The sequence below is a fragment of the Lissotriton helveticus genome, chromosome 8 (genome assembly GCF_964261635.1).
Source record: "Lissotriton helveticus chromosome 8, aLisHel1.1, whole genome shotgun sequence".
Lineage (NCBI taxonomy): Eukaryota > Metazoa > Chordata > Amphibia > Caudata > Salamandridae > Lissotriton > Lissotriton helveticus.
In genome coordinates, this window is record NC_136069.1 from 352316531 (window position 1) to 352335916 (window position 19386).

Sequence of the window (19386 nt, forward strand, 5' to 3'; positions counted from 1 at the left end):
TACCATTTCAAAGTGACCATCTACAAGCAACATAGTCGACATTTTGGAAATATACAAAATAACAATACTAGATGGGTACCTAACAGTATTGGCTTTGCAATGCTTGCACCACATTTCTACAAACACGGGGAAACCCAATAGTGGCCGCGAACAAGCACTGGCAAAGTGACACCAACTGGCACTGCCAACGTTTGTACTACAAGACCATATCACCACCAAGATTAGAGCAAGAAGAGCCATCTGCATTTATTATAAACACATTAAATATGAACACCTTCAATAAACATCACCAACAAAAAAGTGAAGATAATAGCCAAGCTGGAAAGAGAAGCCTTGTAAAATGTTTAATTTGTTTCATACTGGGATATGAAAGCTTCCCTCATCCTTTTCTCAATTTTTAGATCTAGACTACACAGAGCATGCGCTGTACTGTGAGACTTATTATTTAGAATTCAGGCTTACAACGCGACCCAAAGAATGCCATTGGTTGTTTATGTTGTCACACTCATTTGCAATTATTGATTGCTTAGCTTCTGTGTGCTTCGCTTTCTTTCTTTTGGTAGCTCCTCCCTGGAGCATGGATTAAGTACATGACTTCTTCGGCGTCTTAGTTCTTCCTCATCTTTTTGCAACACTCTATTTATTTATTTTTATTTTATAAGCATTTTAGTATCACTCCTGGACCTGCAATGTGATTTCCTACTTTTAACCTCTTGGGTGCTGTGGACATGTTGGAGCTGGCCATGGCACCAGTGCACAAGAGCTGAGGACAGCTCCAGCACGTCCACGCACCCACCCATGGTGAGAGCACTGGCACCCCCCACCACCAGCGAGCTCCCCCGGTACATGCCGCTCCAGAGGTGGAGGCTGAAATGTTTCCGCTATCACCCTCTCCCCTAGAGTGGCGATAAAGTCAGGGAGCGAGCAGCGCGCCAATTTCATCATAAGGAGTAGAGACGCATGGGAAACCATTTGTTTCCAGTGGGTTGTAGTATCAGGACTTCTTTCAGGTACGTTTGCTTGCTGGGGAAGGGATCGGGGTGGAAGTGTCTCTGCAGAGTGGTGCAGTTCATCCTCAGTTTAGCTCTCTGCGGCAAGTGAGAGTTATCTTTTTATAGTATAAAGTTCATTGTGTGGTTTGTTTTTCCCAGATCATTATATGCCAATAGTTATATTTACTGTTAACCCTAACATGGTGCAGCCCGTTTTGCCTGTCTTTGGAGGTGTTGCAGGGTATAGGTTCAATGCAGAGAATTTTCTGCCTAAAGATTTCTTACAGCTGTTTATTGATGATGTGTTTTTGAATGATATTGTTAAGCAGACTGATTTGTATGCTGAACAATTTTTGAGAGACAACAGTCCCACACTTAACACCCACTCTAGAGCTACCCGGTGGACTCCCACAACTCTCTGGGGTTCAACCTTGAAGACAGGATTGGTAAGAAAGCCATCACTGTCTTTATATTGGTCTACTAATCCCTTGATGGCAACTGCTATATTTCCAGCAACAATGAGTCGAGATTGGTATTTGCTTCTGCAGGGGATGATGCATTTTTGGGATAATGCTATAGTATTGCCACAAGATCACCCTGATTATGACCCTCTCTTCAAGATTCAGCCTGTCTTGGACTATTTAGTCAAATGTTTCTCAGCGATATCTGTGGATGAGTCTCTGGTCGTATTCAAGGGTCGTTTGGTTATCAGACAATACATTCCCAGGAAGAGAGCACATTATTGTATTAAGCTATATATGCTGTGTGAATCTGCCACTGCATAGGAATATAATTTCAGGGTGTACACTGGTAGGGATTCTTCAATTTACCACCTGGTTGCTCTTTCACTTTTGGATTCAGTGAAAAGGTGGTGTGGGAACCTGCTAGAGGACTATTTAATAACATTTTCTTCATTTTTTTGTGAGTCAAAGTACTGGAATCTGTGGATCACACAAGGGGTTCTTACCCAGAAGCTGCTACAAACCTCAAACATACGCTAAAAACAGACATTTTCTTCATATTTCTAAGTCAAAGCACTGGAATCTACAGGGAGATACAAATTTCCTACCACCCAGCGTTCCCACATGTCGCAAAGGGACTCTCATGGACCTTGATTTGATCTGTTCCTGTCACAGTCACTTAACCCAGCCACACAAGTGGGGCAGCATTTTTATTGGGACAAGTGGGGGAATGCTGGGTGGTAGGAATTTTGTGGATTCGTTGTGATTCCATAAGTTTATGTACATAAATGCTTGAAAATAAGCAATTTTAGGCAATGTTTGAGCTTTGCAGGACACTGTGTGCGAAAGCTTTGTGGGATCCACACGTGGCACATATTTCTAGACAGGTGTGGCACAATCTACTCTAACCTTATTGGTTACCCTGAAGAGCTTGTTTGTAAAAAAACTTGACTGAAACACCAATCACACCACCTAGCTGGTGGCGAAGTGTGTAGATTGGCGTTTGGCTAGTGGTGTGTGTTGACTGGCTGCTGGCTAGCAGTGTGTGCATGTGTAGTGACTAGCTCCTGGTCACTATGCACAGACTGGTAACTAAAAGCCAGTCTACACACACTACCAGCCAAACGCCAATCTACACACTTCGCCACCGGCTAGGTGGTGTGATGAGTGTTTCAGTCCTGTGGATGTGTGAAAGTGATGGGCACATGAATGGTGCCTTTGGTTGATGTGAGTGTTGTAATGTGTTGGGCCTGCGACTGGCAACGTGAATAGTTTTGTGTGTGTGAAGCATGGAAGGTGTGTGAATGCCATGTAAAGCAGTTGTCTTGTCGTGGCTTTACAGATCAAGAGCTGTGAGTCACTGGTTCAGTATTCTGAAATTTCAATTATCTTATAACAGTAATTTCTAAGTTTTCATTTTCGTGAAATCTTTTGTTAATAAAATTAACATTTTGGGCTTTCCACTCACCCTTGTGCCAAATCCAACCAGTGTGTGTGTGTACTTCAGTAGTAGATGTTTGTGCAGTAATAATTGTCTTTAGTGTCAAACTGCTAGAATGTACATTGTCTCTAGGGAAAACCTACCAACCCCAGATATATTTGGAAAGTAGACAATGGGGGACTCCCGAGTGGTGTGTCTCGCGTGGATCACACAAAGGGTTCTTACCCAGAAGCCGTTGTAAACCTCAAACACCTCAAACATAGGCTACAAACAAACATACATTTCCTTCATATTACGGAGTAAAAGTACTGGAATCTATGGGGAGGTACATTTTCCTACCACCCAGCACTGCCACGTGCTGCAAAGGGACTCTCATTGACCTTGCTTTGATCTGTTCCTGTTGCAGGCCCAAGGCCCAGCCACTCAAGTGAGGCAATATTTGTATTGGGGCAAGTGGGAGAACACTCAGTGGTAGGCATTTTGTGGAATCCTACAGATTCTGGGAGTTTACATCAAAGAAGTGCAAGGGAAATAAGCAATTGTAGGCAAAGTTTGAATTGGAAGGGCATTGTGAGTAAGAAACATTTGTGGGATCCATGCGAAGCACACCACCCTGTACTCCACTGGTTGTTTAGTTTTCAGAATTAACTGATGTTGCTAGGTTTCCTTGGTGGCTGTCGAGTCCTGGCCCAAAAAACGCAGATACCCCCATTGCCAAATTAGGTAATATTTGTGACAGGAAATGTTGTCTCCACACTGTGTTAGGGACCTTTCCTGTCACAGGCACTAGGCCTACCCACACATGTGAGGCACCCTTCTGTTCGGGAGTCTTGGAGGAATGCTAGGTGACAGGATATTTATGGCTCTCCTCAGATCCCAGAACTTCTGTCACAGAAATGTGAGGAGAATGTGCTTTTTAGTTAAAGTTTGAGGCGTGCATGGGCTGCTGGGTTAGAAAACCTGGTGACAGCCACACAAGTCATCCCCAGCCTGGATTAGACCTGGTGTCTATTTTTCAAAAATGTGCAGGTCTGCTAGGTTTCCTTAGGAGGTAGGACAAAAAATCCACAGGTCCACCCACTGAAAAAAAGGATCAGTTGTCAGTGGAAAGCTGTGATGTGTCCATGTTGCATTTTGGGACCTTTCCACAAATGAGGTACCATTTTAAGCGGGAGACTTAGGGACACACAGAACAGTAGAAAACGTTTTATTTTCTCTGCATTTGTGCCTTCCAAATGTAAGTTAATGTGTATGAAAGAAGCGATTTCCAAGAATGCCCTCTAAATTTGATGCTAGTATGGGTACCCTCAAATTCAATGATGACCAAATAACCACTGCTCCTAAACTCAGTATCTGAAATATAGGGTTCCTTCATACATAGTTTTTCTATCTTTATATTTTACCATATAAATTGCTCTATAGTCGGTATACAATGGAAAACCATTATAAAAGGTGCAGCTTAATTGGTGGCTCTGGGAACCTCGGTTTCTTGGAGAACTAACAAACCTTATGTATCTGGATTTGCTAATGTTCTTAATTAAAAGCACACCATTCAGTAGTCCCTAATGCTTAAGCGTCCATAGATTTCTGTAAAAGTGTTTCAATGTAAATGGGGTGCATTACTACCTCCTCGTGCACATACCAGTGAAAGTAGTCTAGAATATTCAGTCACCTAGAAGCAGAAGCCGTTGGAATGCTCCAATCAGTTTCTTCAAGCTAATGTCCCCTAATCAACATTATAACCAATAAAATGTTAGGAATAGATTGACCTAAATCTTTATACAGTCATTTGTGCTTTAATGCTGACCTATATATTGCACCAACACAAATAATATTATTGTGCCCTCTCACTAAGGGAACAATGCACCTTTGCTTCTTACACTATTGTTGAGGCTTCAGAACTTTGAATGAATTCATTCAAATAAAGAAAGAGTCCACCGCCCAAAGTGTATACATTCGCTTTTCTAAGAAGGGCATTTCCAGATATAGCATGTACTAATTATATAAATATTTTCCAGGTCTCCTCTGCATTCAAGACCTGTCGGGCTACAATTTTTAATCCCTGAAAACGAATTAGCAGAGTGCTTTCTCTCATCAGAATCTTCCCTGTACATTTAGTAGACGTAAGTGTAAAGTATAATTTAAACAATCAATAAATCAGGGGGTTATTTAGTGCAGCTACTCACCCATAAGGGTCTCAAGGAGCTGAGAGGAGTGGCTGATCCATCTGGGCGCAGTGGTTCAGTCGAAGAGCCAGGTCTGGAGATCCTTACTGAATTGGGTTAGCAAAGGCTATTGCCAGAGGTGTAGTGGGAGGGTGTTCCAGGTCGTGGTGGCGAGGTAGGAGAAGGATCTTCCTCCGGCTCTGGTCTTGTTGACATGTGGGATGGTGGCTCGGGCCAGTTGGGCAGAGCGAAGGTGTGAGGCGGGTACGTGGAATGAGATGCAGTGGTTCAGATATGCTGGTCATGCATCGTTAAGGGCTTTGTAAGCATGTGTGAGGAGCTCGATGGTGATTCTTTTGTGGACTGGGAGCCAGTGTAGTTCTCAAAGGTGTTTGGGGATGTGGCTGCGGAGGGGGAAGTTGAGGACCAGTCTGGCTGTGGTGTTTTGAATGCTCTTTAGTTTCCTGAGGAGTTTCTGGATGACGCCGGCGTACAGTGCATTGCTGTAGTCGAGTCTACTGGTGATGACTGCGTGGATGACCATCTTTTTGGATTCGGTGGGGATCCATCTCAATGTCTTGAAGTAGGCGGAGGGGGTGGAAGCATGATGAGGACATGGCATTGATCTGGTGGTTCTTTGTGAGCAAGGAGTCCAGTAGATGCCGAGGTTATGTGCGTGGTCCGTGGGGTTGGGGAGTTCACAATGCGGCAGCCCACTAAGAGTTTTCCCACACTGAGGGTGTGGGTCACAAAATGAGTACTTCGTTTTCGGATGAGTTGAGTTTGAGACAACTATCTTTAATCCAGGTGGCAATGGCCTTCATCTCGCTGTGGAAGTTGATTCTGGCAGCTGTGGGTTCATCGGTGTGGGAGACGATCAGCTGGGTGTTTTTGTCGGCGTAGGAGACTATGTTGAGTCCGTGGTTCCTGATGATGACAGCGAAGGCGGCCATGTAGACGTTGAAGAGGGTTTCCGGGGTTTTGTTGTTCCTCCATCTCTTCTCGAGTCGTCTACAGATGCAACTGGAATCTTGGAGGGCGGGTGTGAGCCAGCTGGTTTTCTTGGAGGGTTGCTTGCCAGGTGCCTTGGTGCGGAATGCCAGAGAGTCGGCGCAGTTGGAGAGCCATCGGTGGAGGTTGCGTGCTAAGGTGTTAGTGGTGTGGTGGTGCTGAGAGATGAGGTGAGATGCTTCAGCTACGACGGAGGGTGGTGGTGTACGGTGGATGTAGTGAAGGAGAAGTGCAAGCAGTGGTGGTCGGTCCAGAGGAGTTTGGCGGTGTAGTTGTAGGTGATGTTTCTGCTGGCAGAGAAGACGGGGTCGCGATGCATGAGTCAGAGTGGTGACTAGCTGCTTGAGTCCAATGTCGGCGAGGTTCTCCAGAAGGGATGCTGTCTTCTGGTCACTGGGGTTGTCCAGATGAAAGTTAAGGTCGCTGAGTAGGATGTAATTGGTGGATGCCAGAGCCTGGGATGCGATGAAGTCAACAATGGCTTTGTTGAAGGAAGGGGGGGAGGGGGCCTGTAGACGATGGTGCCGCGGAGGGTGGTGTTGGGGTTGGTCTGAATCTGTAAGTGGAGGTGTTCCATGGTTGTCGTTGGGTCGTTTGAGTGGATGAAACGGCGGAGGGTGTGCTTGTATACGTTGGCGATGCCTCCTCCTGGTCATTTGGCGTGGTCCTTGAGTGATATTGTAGCGTTGGGGATGGTGATGGCGATGTACGGGCCAGAGCTAGGGTAAGTCCAGGTTTCTGTGAGGAAGACAATGTCAGGAGTGACGGAGTCGAGGAGGTCCCAGATTTTGATGGCGTGTTTGTGGAGGGAGCACGTGTTGAGGAGAATGCCGCTGAGCCGGTCATGTGCGCTGTTGGTCAGCTGGGTGGTGAGAGGAGCTGGAGTGGTCAAATTCCTTTATTCGGTTTCCATAGTTTGTAGAAAAAACATAAAAACATTTTCCAGCAATAAATACAATCAGTACAATCAGTACATTGCGAATTCAATAGTTATTAAAAAAGGAATAATTAAGACAAAGTGCTTCGAGTCAAAGTGTCAGTGCATCTGGATTCAACCAAGATTAGGACGATGATTGACACAGAACTTCAAAAAACAGGCTATAGACTTAGCATAAAGTTCATTTTCCAGGAATTGGAGCGCTAGGAAAGCTGGGCGACAACTTCGTAAAGCCATTGATCTCAATATAGGGGCTATCCATTGACTTCGTGGATTTACATAAAATCTACAAAATAGCAATGTGTGAATTGGAGATTGTAAGGAAACATCATCACACGGACACACAGGCGTCGTGACAATTCACACTGTTCCGATGTCCAGACACGATGCCATAACAGGATTGGTTGGATTCTGACAATATCGGATATATATTCCAACCCTAGCTCTAAAAGGCAACTATATGTCGAGGTGCTCTGAGGGACTGCGAGTAAATATCTCAGGAAGCTATTCTCAATCTTCTGTAAAACATCCACCTTAGCGTGGCCCCACACCCCTGCGCCATAACTGACTACACTAATGCATTTGGCTTGATATATCTTTATCTTTTTTGGGGGGGGACCTCTTCCCTATCTTCTGGGCAAATGCTACAAGAGCAGTAGTAGCCCTAAGGAATAACAGTTTCCTCGTGTTTATAGCCTGCGTCCATAAGGACTTATTATCAATTAAAATCCCTAAATAGGGATAGGAAGTCGTACGCTCCAGCTTAATGTGATTTATAAAAATATCTTTTATCTTTTTTGGTCTGGGACCTGCGTGCATTACATACGTCTTTTTTATGTTCACCATGAGATTCAAACTTGCCATGAAGCTGCAGTATTTGTCTAAAACCTGCTGGAGCTGCAGGGGGGTTCTTGTCATAATCACCGCGTCGTCGGCATTTAATAGTGCCGGTATTGGACGACGACGAATGGAAGGCAGGTCCTGACTCCCTTCCAACATTACTGCTTCTAACCCATTGATATAAAGGGTGAATAAGAGGGGAGCCAGGACACAACCTTGCCTCACCCCTTTCTCCACCCGGAATGGCTCGGTAAGTTCTCCCCTGAGTCCGTACCTGACTCTTGCTGATGCCCCCGAGTAGAGCTCACAAAGGAAATTTACCAGTGGTGGATCCACCCCCATTGCCAAAATGATCAACCACAATTTCGTATGGCTGACGCAATCAAAAGCTGCGGTCAGATCGACATAGGCCATGATGTGTAGATACCCCCTTTGTCTCGAGCGTATTTCCCCATTAAAAGTGAAAGATTCAAGGCTTGCTCCACAGTACCCAGTCCCTCGCGAAACCCATAATGTAGATCGGAGATTATTTTATGGTCAGTGGCCCAATCCTGGAGACATTCTAGAAGGATGCTGCCAGCGACCTTACCAAGGGAATCTAAGAGGGATATAGGTCGGTTACAAGTTGCACTGTGTCGATCACCCTTTTAAAAAATCAGTAATAAAATTGAGGCAGACCATGATTCGACTAATCCTACAGTATTGGCAGCTTCAAGCATTCTTATAAGGATGGGGGGGGGACCATAAATTCAAATTATATTTAAAGAGATCAACCGGGACCCCATCAGGTCCTGGTGCTTTTCCAGATTTGGAGGCCATTAAGGCATTGATCACCTCTGTATGCATGAAAGTTAATGGGATTGGGTATACTGACTGATTAGGCAATACTTCCCTCCCATCTTCCTCAGAATGCTCAGGATTTACATTCGGGGCCAAGCTGAATATTTGGGAAAAGTGGTTAACCCATGTTTTATCGTCTACAGCAACGTCTATCTTAGAGGAATATTCGTATCTGAAAGAAAGGGGGATTTGAATACTCTCCAGAAATTGGCACTATTGTTCATAGAGCAACTCTTATGTAGTTGGTCCATTAGACCATTTCTTATCTCAATTTTTCGGGTTTTTAGGGCCACGTTAAGGGCCTTTTTAAGTCTGATAATCTCTTCTTTATCCCGATTAGTTTTATGGAGTGCAGTTTTTAGTCTCGAGTAAGCTTTTGTACACTCTGTGTTAAACCACCCCTTTTTAATATTCCCTTTTTTTGATTGTTTTTGACGTAATTCTTCTTGTACAATTCTAGTAATGGTTATATAGCTGGACAATATTTCTTCATGGGAAGCGTTAGAGTTAAGGCAAATTTCCAGTAAAGGCAAAGCTCGCTTAACCACATTGGCTGTCATTAAGGCTGGGTCAATTTTTTCCCATTTTTGATCCAGGAGACTCAAATGGTTGGACTTCCCCAAAGCTGTTGCTAAAAATAATGAAAGGCTACTGGGAAAGTGATCGCTGCCTTCGTTGTTAATTGTATTAAACTTCCGCATGATAGGTGCAATACTAAAAGAAACTAGTATAAAGTTGATTGTACTTGAGAGTCCCCTCCCATTGAATGTGGGTTGAAAACATGACTGAGGGAACAACCAGTTCATTGGCAAAACCCAGCTCCATTGCAAACAGAATCTCATTCATGCCGTTGCCAATATTCACGTGAGTAAAATGTGTTAAATTATTCCCACACTCATCCTGGATTCCGCAATTATTACTGTTATTCTTTTTACAAAGTGATACGTTAAAATCTCCACCCCAGAACAACACAAACTATCAGTTAATATACTTAATTCGCAATTCTTGTAAAAAGGAAAAAATATTTTTTTAAAACAACAATTAAATCAGCTTGGTTAAGGTTATTATAAAAGTTGACCAAAAACTAAATGGACGACTTATTTACAGTTAGCAGGAGGATCAGATAATTACTTTCCAACCGCAATGGAACAATATCCTTGAAAGTTAAAACATTTGATATGTACGTTATTAGACCCCCCCTTCAGCCTTCCCAAAGCAGAAGGCAAGGCCTTCGAGAAATAAGTCTCATCCCCCTCCAAATGAATTGGGGTGCTTGACCAGGTCTCTTGTAAGCACACAATATTATGCTTCCCCACCAATTCAAACCAAGTATCATTGGTCTTTTTGGAATGAAGCCCCGCTACATTCCAAAAGACAATATCGAGTTTTAGATCTCTTGGGTCGAGCTGGCCTGTCGAAACATGGGCGAATGCCTCTGTGTTTAATATGGAGGCCGTCAGCTCGGTTTCATTCTCCACCGCAGTCGTATGGGGCCCCGCAGCCTCGAGCACTGTAATTGGTACTAGACGTTGCACGTTTGGGTTTAAAGAATTAAATATTTCCAGACTGCCAGGACAATTTCCTAGTGCTTGCATTTCGAGAGAACCAAGCTGGAACTAGCAGGCGGTGATCCCCTTGTTAGAATGTCCACCGCTTTCAGTCATTCATTATCATCCAGCCCTGAGAGAACATTAAATCTATTGTAGGTAGGAACAGACTGCATTTGAGCTTGATGAATGAAAGCGTTTCTACAGTTAGCGGGGGTCTGGTTGTTTCTTCTGGGAGGATAGAAGAAACCCAGCGGTAAAATGTTTATCCCAACGGCATCTACAGTATGATTTACACCAAACCTCAAGATTTCATTTACCAACAGCGGTGAACCAAATGTCATGACTATACAGTCACCTACTAGCATTTTTTCATGTGGTCCCACCCACTGAACTCGTCTAACCATCTTGTAGTCCTGGAATAGGGGTCAATTTAATCCTACCCTAGTGCTTAAACAATGTAATCATTTATTTTTAAGGAATACCCAGGATTCCTCTTTAGCAACTTGCTTTTTAGGTGCGTAACCCAGGACAATAATGTAAGGGGTAGCTTCTGGGGGAAGATCTAAATGAGTGTCTATGACAGGTGGATCCCCGGGAAGAAATGTCGTTGGATGTGCCTGTTGTTGCTGTTGGTGGAAAGGGGACGGTTGTACCTGAGGTATGGAGGCCAGGGGGGTTATTGAACTTCTATCGTGCATATTAGATGATGTTTTAGGCAGATACTGTGCCCGTTTCTCTTTATTTGCTGTGGGTCCATTATCATTCAATGCTTTGCTATTTACAGCCTGGTCTAATCTCTTATTTGCACTGGCCACATTTGATGGAGAGTATGATTTTCCTGTGGGGATATTAGTATCCGTGCTGGCATTATCACAACTATTCGAATTTTGGGCCCCTGGGTTGAGCTTGCCGCTAAGAAGATCCTATATGTTGGTCATTCTGGATGATAGCTGGTCCAACCTAACCCTTACATATAGATCTAACCTCTCCACCAGGGATACCAGGTTCTTGATATCCAATTGAGTTATAGGACTGCTGGTTGGTTCGGCCTTTCGCTTTGATTGGCCTTTGTAGTGCCCTGCTCGGTTTTTTCCCTGTTTGGTACGTTTCACTAGTTTTCTCAGATTAGGAGAAGAATGAATCACAACTTGAGCTATATCTTTCGAGATATTTTGTCTATCGTTGGAACTCGGATTTTTATGCTTTTTTGGGGGTGGTTGCTTAGAAGAGTCACTGACAATGGATAGAAACTTGTCAGAGCTCGGTTGGATACAACCATTGGAAGGATTTTCCACTGTCTTCACTGGGCCTAAATGAACAATTTCTTCGTGATGGAGTGACTCTTGACTTAATCTCGAGGAAGTCCCTTCAATTGACTCCTCAACTGATAAAATTTGCTTGTCTAATACTCCTACTGCCCCAGTTAGATAATTCAGGAGAGTTTGCTGAGAGTCGGAAGTCGACTTATTACCCCTGGGCAGTTTGGGACTCACTAGTTTCCTTTTTCCCGTAATAGTGGGCGTTTTCTGACCTCCTAGAGAAACCAAATACCGTTGATTTCAACAATACACGTTTTAGTGATAGCAATAATTGATATTCAGGAAGTAGAACCAAGGGATCGGGCCCAGCCCGGCCTCATCCGGTCAGAGACGGGCAAGGACAGGCCCGCCCATGGCCCGGGCTTAGCCCGGGCGCGCCCCGCGCCGCGGGAGCCCGTGCACAAATTTAAAGCCCCGGGGGCGGGGAAACTGCTGCACGCCGCTCGCGAGACCGCGCTGCCCTCTGGGTGATGGAGTCCAGGGAAACGCATGGTCCGCGGGAAGGAAAAGGTGGCGACCGGGGCAAGCAAGAGTCCCCTCAGCAACCAGCAAAACCCCCACAGCCAGCCAGGGGCGATGGAGAATCTAACGATGCAGATTCCAGGTGGGCAGGTCAAAAAGTTCAAAGAGTTATTCACAAGGTGCGTTGGAGCTGGAGTGTGGAGGTGGGCGAGGGTGTAGCTGCAGTTTCGGCAGGAGAAGGGTCCTTGGGAGTCCTTCGTTAATGCAAGGTGGCAGGCGATGTGGCATCCTGTGTTGAGGGAGAGGAGGGTGCTGGCTTCGTATTGGTGGAAGGTCCAAGAACCAGGAGCTGGGTGAGGTCCATGCACGGACGAGCGCAGACGGGCTTGCCTTTGGCGCACAAGCGGCGCAGTCGAGCAGCCCCCATTAAGTAGTGTGCAGGAGAGGCTGGACAGCTGGGAAGTGGCAAATGCAGGGAGCGGGAATGACTCACTGGAGGGAGGCGGGCCGTGTAGGATCACAGCGGCAGGAGTAAGAGCGGCAAAGTAAAGGAGAAAAGACAAGTGCAAGAGGGACAGAAAAAGGATCAGAAAAGGCAAAATAGCAGAATCAAAATAGGGATCAAAGGCAGAAAAAGATAGACAGAGGGCAGCGCAGTAAGCAGAGCATTGACGCACTACCACTAGACCACCAGGGATGAGGCGCAGGTGGGAGCCTGCAGTTGGAGGGGGGCCTCGAACTCCTGACCAGAGGGTCAGCAGCAGCAATGGGGGCAGCAGCTGCCAGGCGGAGCTATGCAGGGAAGGGAGCAGTCCACTAATAGGGTCAGTGGGCTGCCCCCTCACTGTGCAGTGGCTGCCATTAATTAGTATACGGGGGCTGGACAGCTGGGAGGCTGGAAAACGCAGCGAGTGGAAAAGAGTCACTGGAGGTGGCGAACCTGCGGGTGATCGCAGGGGCAAGATCGGCGAAGCAAAGGAGAAAAGAAAAGTACGAGAAGGACAGAAAAAGGATCAGAAAAGGCAAAAAGGCAGTAAAAGCGAGACAGAGCAGCCCAACAGCAGAGCAGTGACACTCTACCACTAGACCACCGGGGATGAGGCGCAGTCGGTAGCCTGTGGGTGGAGGAGGGCCTCGAACTCCTGACCAGAGGATCAGCAGCAGCAACGTGCGCAGCAGCAGCAGCCACCTGGCGGAGCAGTACATGGAAGGGAGCAATCCACTTATAAGGTGAGTGGACAATAAACTTTCAGTAACTAACATTCTAACGCGATTCTGGAGACACAAACTAAAGAAACGTTTTGCGTGCTCGAATATGATGGCCCAGTTGGATAAGGGCAACTCAGCCAATGTCAGCTGTCGTACTTGATTAAATAATGGTAGTACATGGAAACATTATAAATAAAATGGTATCAGGCATGAACATAAATATATAGTGTAAATATAATACTTCTCAAAAGAATGCAGCAAAGGGAGCAATGGTAAATGGAGAGGCATGCAAATGGGTGGCATGGATTAATGAACACAGGGATCAGTAGCAGGACTAATATTTTCTGAAATGTTTTTAAAATTCTCTATGGTGATGAATTTACAATCTACTTATAAAATGGGCTTATGGATACAAATTAGGAAAGGGAGGCCAACACCACAGAAGAAGAAATATATCAAAAGGATATTGAAAGTTGGTGCAGTGCAAATGTTTCGCAGATTGCTGGGTTGTAGTAAGAGTGCAAAGGATATCGGTGTGATAGCACAATAAATTAGGTAAGGCCAACTAATGTTATTCAGAACCTTACTATCAGTAACCATGTTCAAAGAACTTTGCTACGTTTATTTTCACCACAATACAAGCAATATGAGATAATTCATGAGAAGATCAACATTAGAGGATTTAACATAGGTTGGAAAAGAAAAACACTTATAGATTACTTTAGTTTTTACAAAATGTAGATTTGAGTATTTAAATAAATAATTAAGAGGAAATAATAAATGAAAAGCAGGGCAACAGTCTATTTACCTAACAAATAAATAAAGGAGGCAGTAGTTTAAAATTAGAAAAACTGGAATGTTTGGAGCACAATATAGGTATATTTATGAGTGAATTAGTGCAACACCATTTTTTGCACAACATCGGTAAACAAATGGATCCGTGGGACACTGGTCCAGCTTCACAGTTGTAACAGTTTGGATTCCAGAGGCATTAGCAATCTACAGCCCTTACGAACACAGAAATGAAACTTAACACCATTCATATGTGTAGCTAATGCCTAAAATAAACAAATTACCATGATGAGTAAAATGTGACAGTCCCATTATTCAAGATCTATGTGACAGACTTTTTGGATGCTTTACTAACTAGTTATTTCCCTGAATTAAAAGTAGACCTAAATCTCGCTATGCCAAGCAGGTTATAAGAGCAATCCCTCGCCTTTTGCCATGAACACTATGGGGTCGATTTCGATGTCGTCCAGAAAGGGTCCGAATTGGACTCGGGTCTGCCGAATCAGTTCCGGAACCAGTCTTTCCGACTGAATCCGAAAGCTTTCAGAATGACTGATTACGATGACCATAAAGCATTCAGACTGTCTGAGTCGGTTCTGGATAGCATTCGGAGGAACAGAGTCGTTCGGAGCCGACTCGTATAGGTCACCGGTCCGCATTTCCGACCGAGCGATTACGATGTAAGATTCGGGCAGCCTTTCCAAATCAGTTGTTCTGACACAGATCGGCTGTCAGAATCTGACTTTGGGGGCCCATAGCATGCCCACCTTTACCAAGAGCCTTCCAAATGGGGCCCGTGGGGCTACCCAAGGGACCCCGCGTTCAGGCCATGCACATTGTGGCAGCACCAAGGGGTGCCTGCCACAGGGTGCACCATTTTCCCCAACAACACAGGCACCCATTGAAGTCAATGGGAGTCCGACCGAATGGTATCCGGAACCATCGGAATCGGTCGCTCTGTCTCCTCGAATCCGAATCGGGCGGAAACCATTCCGAGACAGATTCGGTCAGAATGCTTTCCGGATGACATTGTAATCGACCCTTATGTGAATTTTAGAAAACTGACTATGGGAATATTGAGCATATTCTACAAGGGGGTGGTTAGGTCAATTACCTGATGACCTTTTCAATGAAAAGATTGAAAAAAGAGAAGAAAATACCACCCCCTCAAAACAGTTAAAGGACAAGTCTAAAACTAAATTCGCCCAAGAACTGCATCTTCAATACGCTGTGTCTAGACAATATTGTAGAACCCAGCAGAACATGCTGTGATTTCAGGGTACCACCTTCAAACCAATGACTCCCCATTTCAGACACCATTATAAGATTAAAAGAGTTACCTGTGACATTCACCATGAAATTCAAAGCAGCAATATTGATGAATAACACACACATTTAAATGCAGCGCTGTTATGTAATACAATTCAGTAAGAAAACTATGGTACCTCCCTTCAGTGGGGCAAACTGGGATTATTTAGCAAGACAATATTCAAGTAGATTGATTTTGCACCTAAAATGTATGCTTTTCAAATCTGGAATCTCTTTGTACTCGAGGCATAGATCAGCTTGCAGTCTTGCTGAGTTCTACAGGCGCTCAGGCAGAATGCTATCCATTGGTCCAATCTGCCATTAGTTTTACCATGCTTGGTAATAGGACATGCCTGTTCCCCAAGTGAGAAACCGTGTATGGCTCTGTGTCCCTTCGCAAAGGTGGACAAAAGAATGAGCACTCAGGCTTTATAGCCCATGCAGTGTATAAGGAGGAAACATAGAAGCAAAAGCACAGTGAAGGGGAGTGAGAAGAATCCTGCTTAATAGATGGAAGTTAGAAAGGGCGCTGCACTCAGGGAAATTAAGTAGCCCCACACAAAGGATAGGGAGAGAGTGCAATGTAGGGGGTGGGGACGTGTCCTGAAATCCTGTTCAATGAATGCAAAAAAAGAACAGTGCTTAAAAGTGGAACTCAGGTTGAGGTTACCATTCTTGGACATGGTATCTTCTACATAGGACACACTGAGTTACAGAGAACATTGAAAGGGCTCTTTCTAACAAATCGTTGAGAGCTAAACATTAGAAAAACTCTTACAAAAACTGCTCACACTGATTAAATCTATGAGCTGCAGGCTTAGGAACCAACGCAAAGTTTGAACAAGCATTCTAATATTGACAAATGTGCTGAATTGGCAACGTGTGAATCAGTTTTTTTTAGCAATTTCTTTAAAACATTATCAGCCATTGTCAGACAGCATGTACTGCCCATTAAAAGATCCTACCTGGTGCCACTTGCTCTTTACTGCTGGATCTCGGATTGACTGACAATGCCTCTGAATCTGCTGTAATACACCCTGATAATACACCATAGAAGAGTCGTAGTTCCCAAGAAGAGCATATTCTCGTCCCTTCTTGGCGTTGTCACAAATCTCAACCAGGCTCATCTTTCACAGACCTAAAACAAAATAGGTATTCAGATGAAACAGGAATAGGATTATTTCTACTAGTTCAACAACAGAAAAATTGCTGAAACAGTGAGTTTTTCTTCTCCTTCTTTATATTTACCTGTATAGAACAACATTGACATACCACATATTAGCTCACATATGTCCTTGGCATGCAACATGCATAAATAAGATATTTTACCTTATGGCACAATGCACAAGCAAAGATAACTGTAGGTCCAACTGAGAGGCACGAAATGCCAGAAAGCACTGATCTTTCCTCTGGATAATTTTGGTAACACCTACTTTCTATTCAAAAGGATAAGATGGTGTCCCCATAACCACGAGAACACTGTGAACCTCACCCAGTGGCACCAGAGCAGTATTATCATTACTAGACATCCTGCCTCATTTATGCATGGAAATACCATTGGTGCCTAGCTTTAAACAAAAGAAAAGTACACCAATAATAAATAGATATCTGCTTATAAAAAAAACAGCGCACACTAAAGTATTACATAATTTTAAAAAAGGGCAATTTTAGATTTAAATACTAGAACGTCATGAGCCTAAGACAATTTTGAAGGCCAATCACTGGCATCACAAAGGAGGAGTTAGTAAAGTGAAAGGTGAAATCAAGAAATGTGATTCAAATAATTAAATGAAACAAAGGGATTGGTGTAGGAATAGAAATCTTAGCGTGCTTGGAAAATCTGTGACAGCCCTATTCATTTTTCGAACCCGCCCTCTGTGTTTTTCACAGTGGAATATACATCCAGAGAACCCGTTTTAGGTGGTCCTTATTTAACTATGCTGTTCAACAACAGAGCTCATGGTCTTCTGATCAAAGCTGGAAAAAAAACCACACCAGGGTCAGGATGCAAAAGGAATGCAATTTAAACAAGCATTTACAATGCAACGGTCTCGCCTTTGCAAAAGTTAGAGCTATTGGCATTGTAAATGACAAAATTGTTATTTATGTGTTGGTTTGTTTTGAAAACAGATAAATAAATGGCATTGTCATTTACAATGCCAATAGCTTAATCTCTCGTAAATGCGAGACCTATTGCATTTGTACACACACACACACACACACACACAGCCACACACACACACAGAGCCACACGCACACACACACAGAGCACCACACACACACACAGAGCACCACACACACACACACACACAGCACCACACACACACACAAACAGAGCACCACACAGAGCCACACACACACACACACACAGAGCCACACACACATACACAGAGCCCCAGAGCATAATTCCAAGAGCCAGCAAAGGCTCGAAGCATAGGAACCAGGTTACACAGTATTCCCTTGCCTGCCCCATCATTCCTCCTGCCCCCTCCCTCCTCTCGGCAGCATGTTCTGCTCTCTGAATCAATGATCAGTGAGATTTCCAGAGCTGGTCAGTCAGCATTCAGGCAGTCATTCCCCAGTTTAGGCCGATCACCTACTTACCTACTCATTGCCCGAGTTCTCTAACCTCGTTCCCACAGCTGCCCCGCCTCTGCACATCTACTGAATAACACAGCAGCTCTGCACATTCCAAACAGCTGCGCTAACACCCTATGGGTCGCCAGAAATGTACAATAGCTGCTTAAGAGGCATCTGCAATTACATTCCCTGGGTGTGTAACAGTCTTTAATGACATTTCCACAATCGTAAAGAATCTAGAATTATGCGGTTAGGCTTCCTTGTAACCTTTGACATTGGTAGTCACACTGCAAGCGTAACGGGATATATAGAGCTACATACTACAGGGAAATTTACACACCTACGTTTCCTGGCTGTGGAGGTTACATCATCTAGTAAATCCAGTGTGTACACATGTATGGTTACATTCCACAGTCATTCCCTTGTATAAAAACATCTGGGACGGTCCTTTCAGGGCATCCAGGAGTCTAGGTTGAGGGGGTAAGGGTGTGCGAGGGTGAGGGTGTGAGAGGGTGAAGAGGTGAGGAGATGTAAGGGGGTGAGGAGATGTAAGGGGGTGTGAGGGTGAGGGGGTGTGAGGGTGAGGGGGTGTGAGGGTGAGGGGGTGTGAGGGTGAGGAGGGTGAGGGGGTGTGAGGGTGAGGGGGTGTGAGGGTGAGGGGGTGTGAGGGTGAGTGAGGGTGAGGGTGTGAGGGTGTGAGGGGATGTGGGGGTGTGTGAGGTTGAGGGTGAGTGAGGGTGAGGGTGTGAGGGTGTGAGGGGATGTGGGGGTGTGTGAGGTTGAGGGGGTGTGAGGGTGAGGGGGTGTGAGGGTGAGGGGGTGTGAGGGTGAGGGGGTGTGAGGGTGAGGGGGTGTGAGGGTGAGGGGGGTGAGGGGGTGTGAGGGTGAGGGGGTGTGAGGTGAGGGGGCGTGAGTGAGGGTGAGGGGGTGTGTGAGGGTGAGGGGGTGTGTGTGAGGTTGAGGGGGTGAGGGTGGTGTGAGGGTGAGGTGGTGTGAGGGTGAGGTGGTGTGAGGGTGTGTGAGGTTGAGGGTGAAGGGGTGAGGGTGTGTAAGGGTGAGGGTGTGTGAGGGTGAGGGGGTGTGAGGGTGTATGGGTGAGAGGGTGTGTGAGGGTGTGTGAGGGTGAGGGGGTGTGAGGGTGAGGGGGTGTGAGGGCGAGTGAGGGCGAGTGAGGGAGGGTGAGGGGTGTGTGAGGGGGGGTGTGAGGGCCAGGGTGTGAGGGCCAGGGTGTGAGGGTGAGTGAGGGTGTGTGAGGGTGAGAGGGCTGGTGTGAGGGTGAGTGAGGGTGGGTGAGGGGGTGTGAGGGTGAGTGACGGTGCGGGGGTGTGAGGGTGAGGGGTGTGAGGGTGGGTGAGAGGGTGTGTGAAGGTGGGTGAGAGGGTGTGTGAAGGTGGGTGAGAGGGTGTGTGAAGGTGGGTGAGAGGGTGAGGGGGTGTGCGGGTGAGGGGGTGTGCGGGTGAGGGGGTGTGAGGGTGGGTG

At 45.4% G+C, this 19386-nt stretch overlaps 1 protein-coding gene across 1 annotated transcript in view; it reads right to left on the bottom strand.

The window, feature by feature from the left end:
* Positions 1-19386, bottom strand: part of KATNAL1 (katanin catalytic subunit A1 like 1) — a 314538-nt gene that overhangs the window by 242760 nt on the left and 52392 nt on the right. The window contains exon 2 of the mRNA XM_078657135.1: positions 16293-16465. Within this exon, the coding sequence (XP_078513261.1) occupies positions 16293-16454 (162 nt within the window). The 5' untranslated portion in view covers positions 16455-16465. The remainder of the gene's footprint in view (positions 1-16292; positions 16466-19386) is intronic.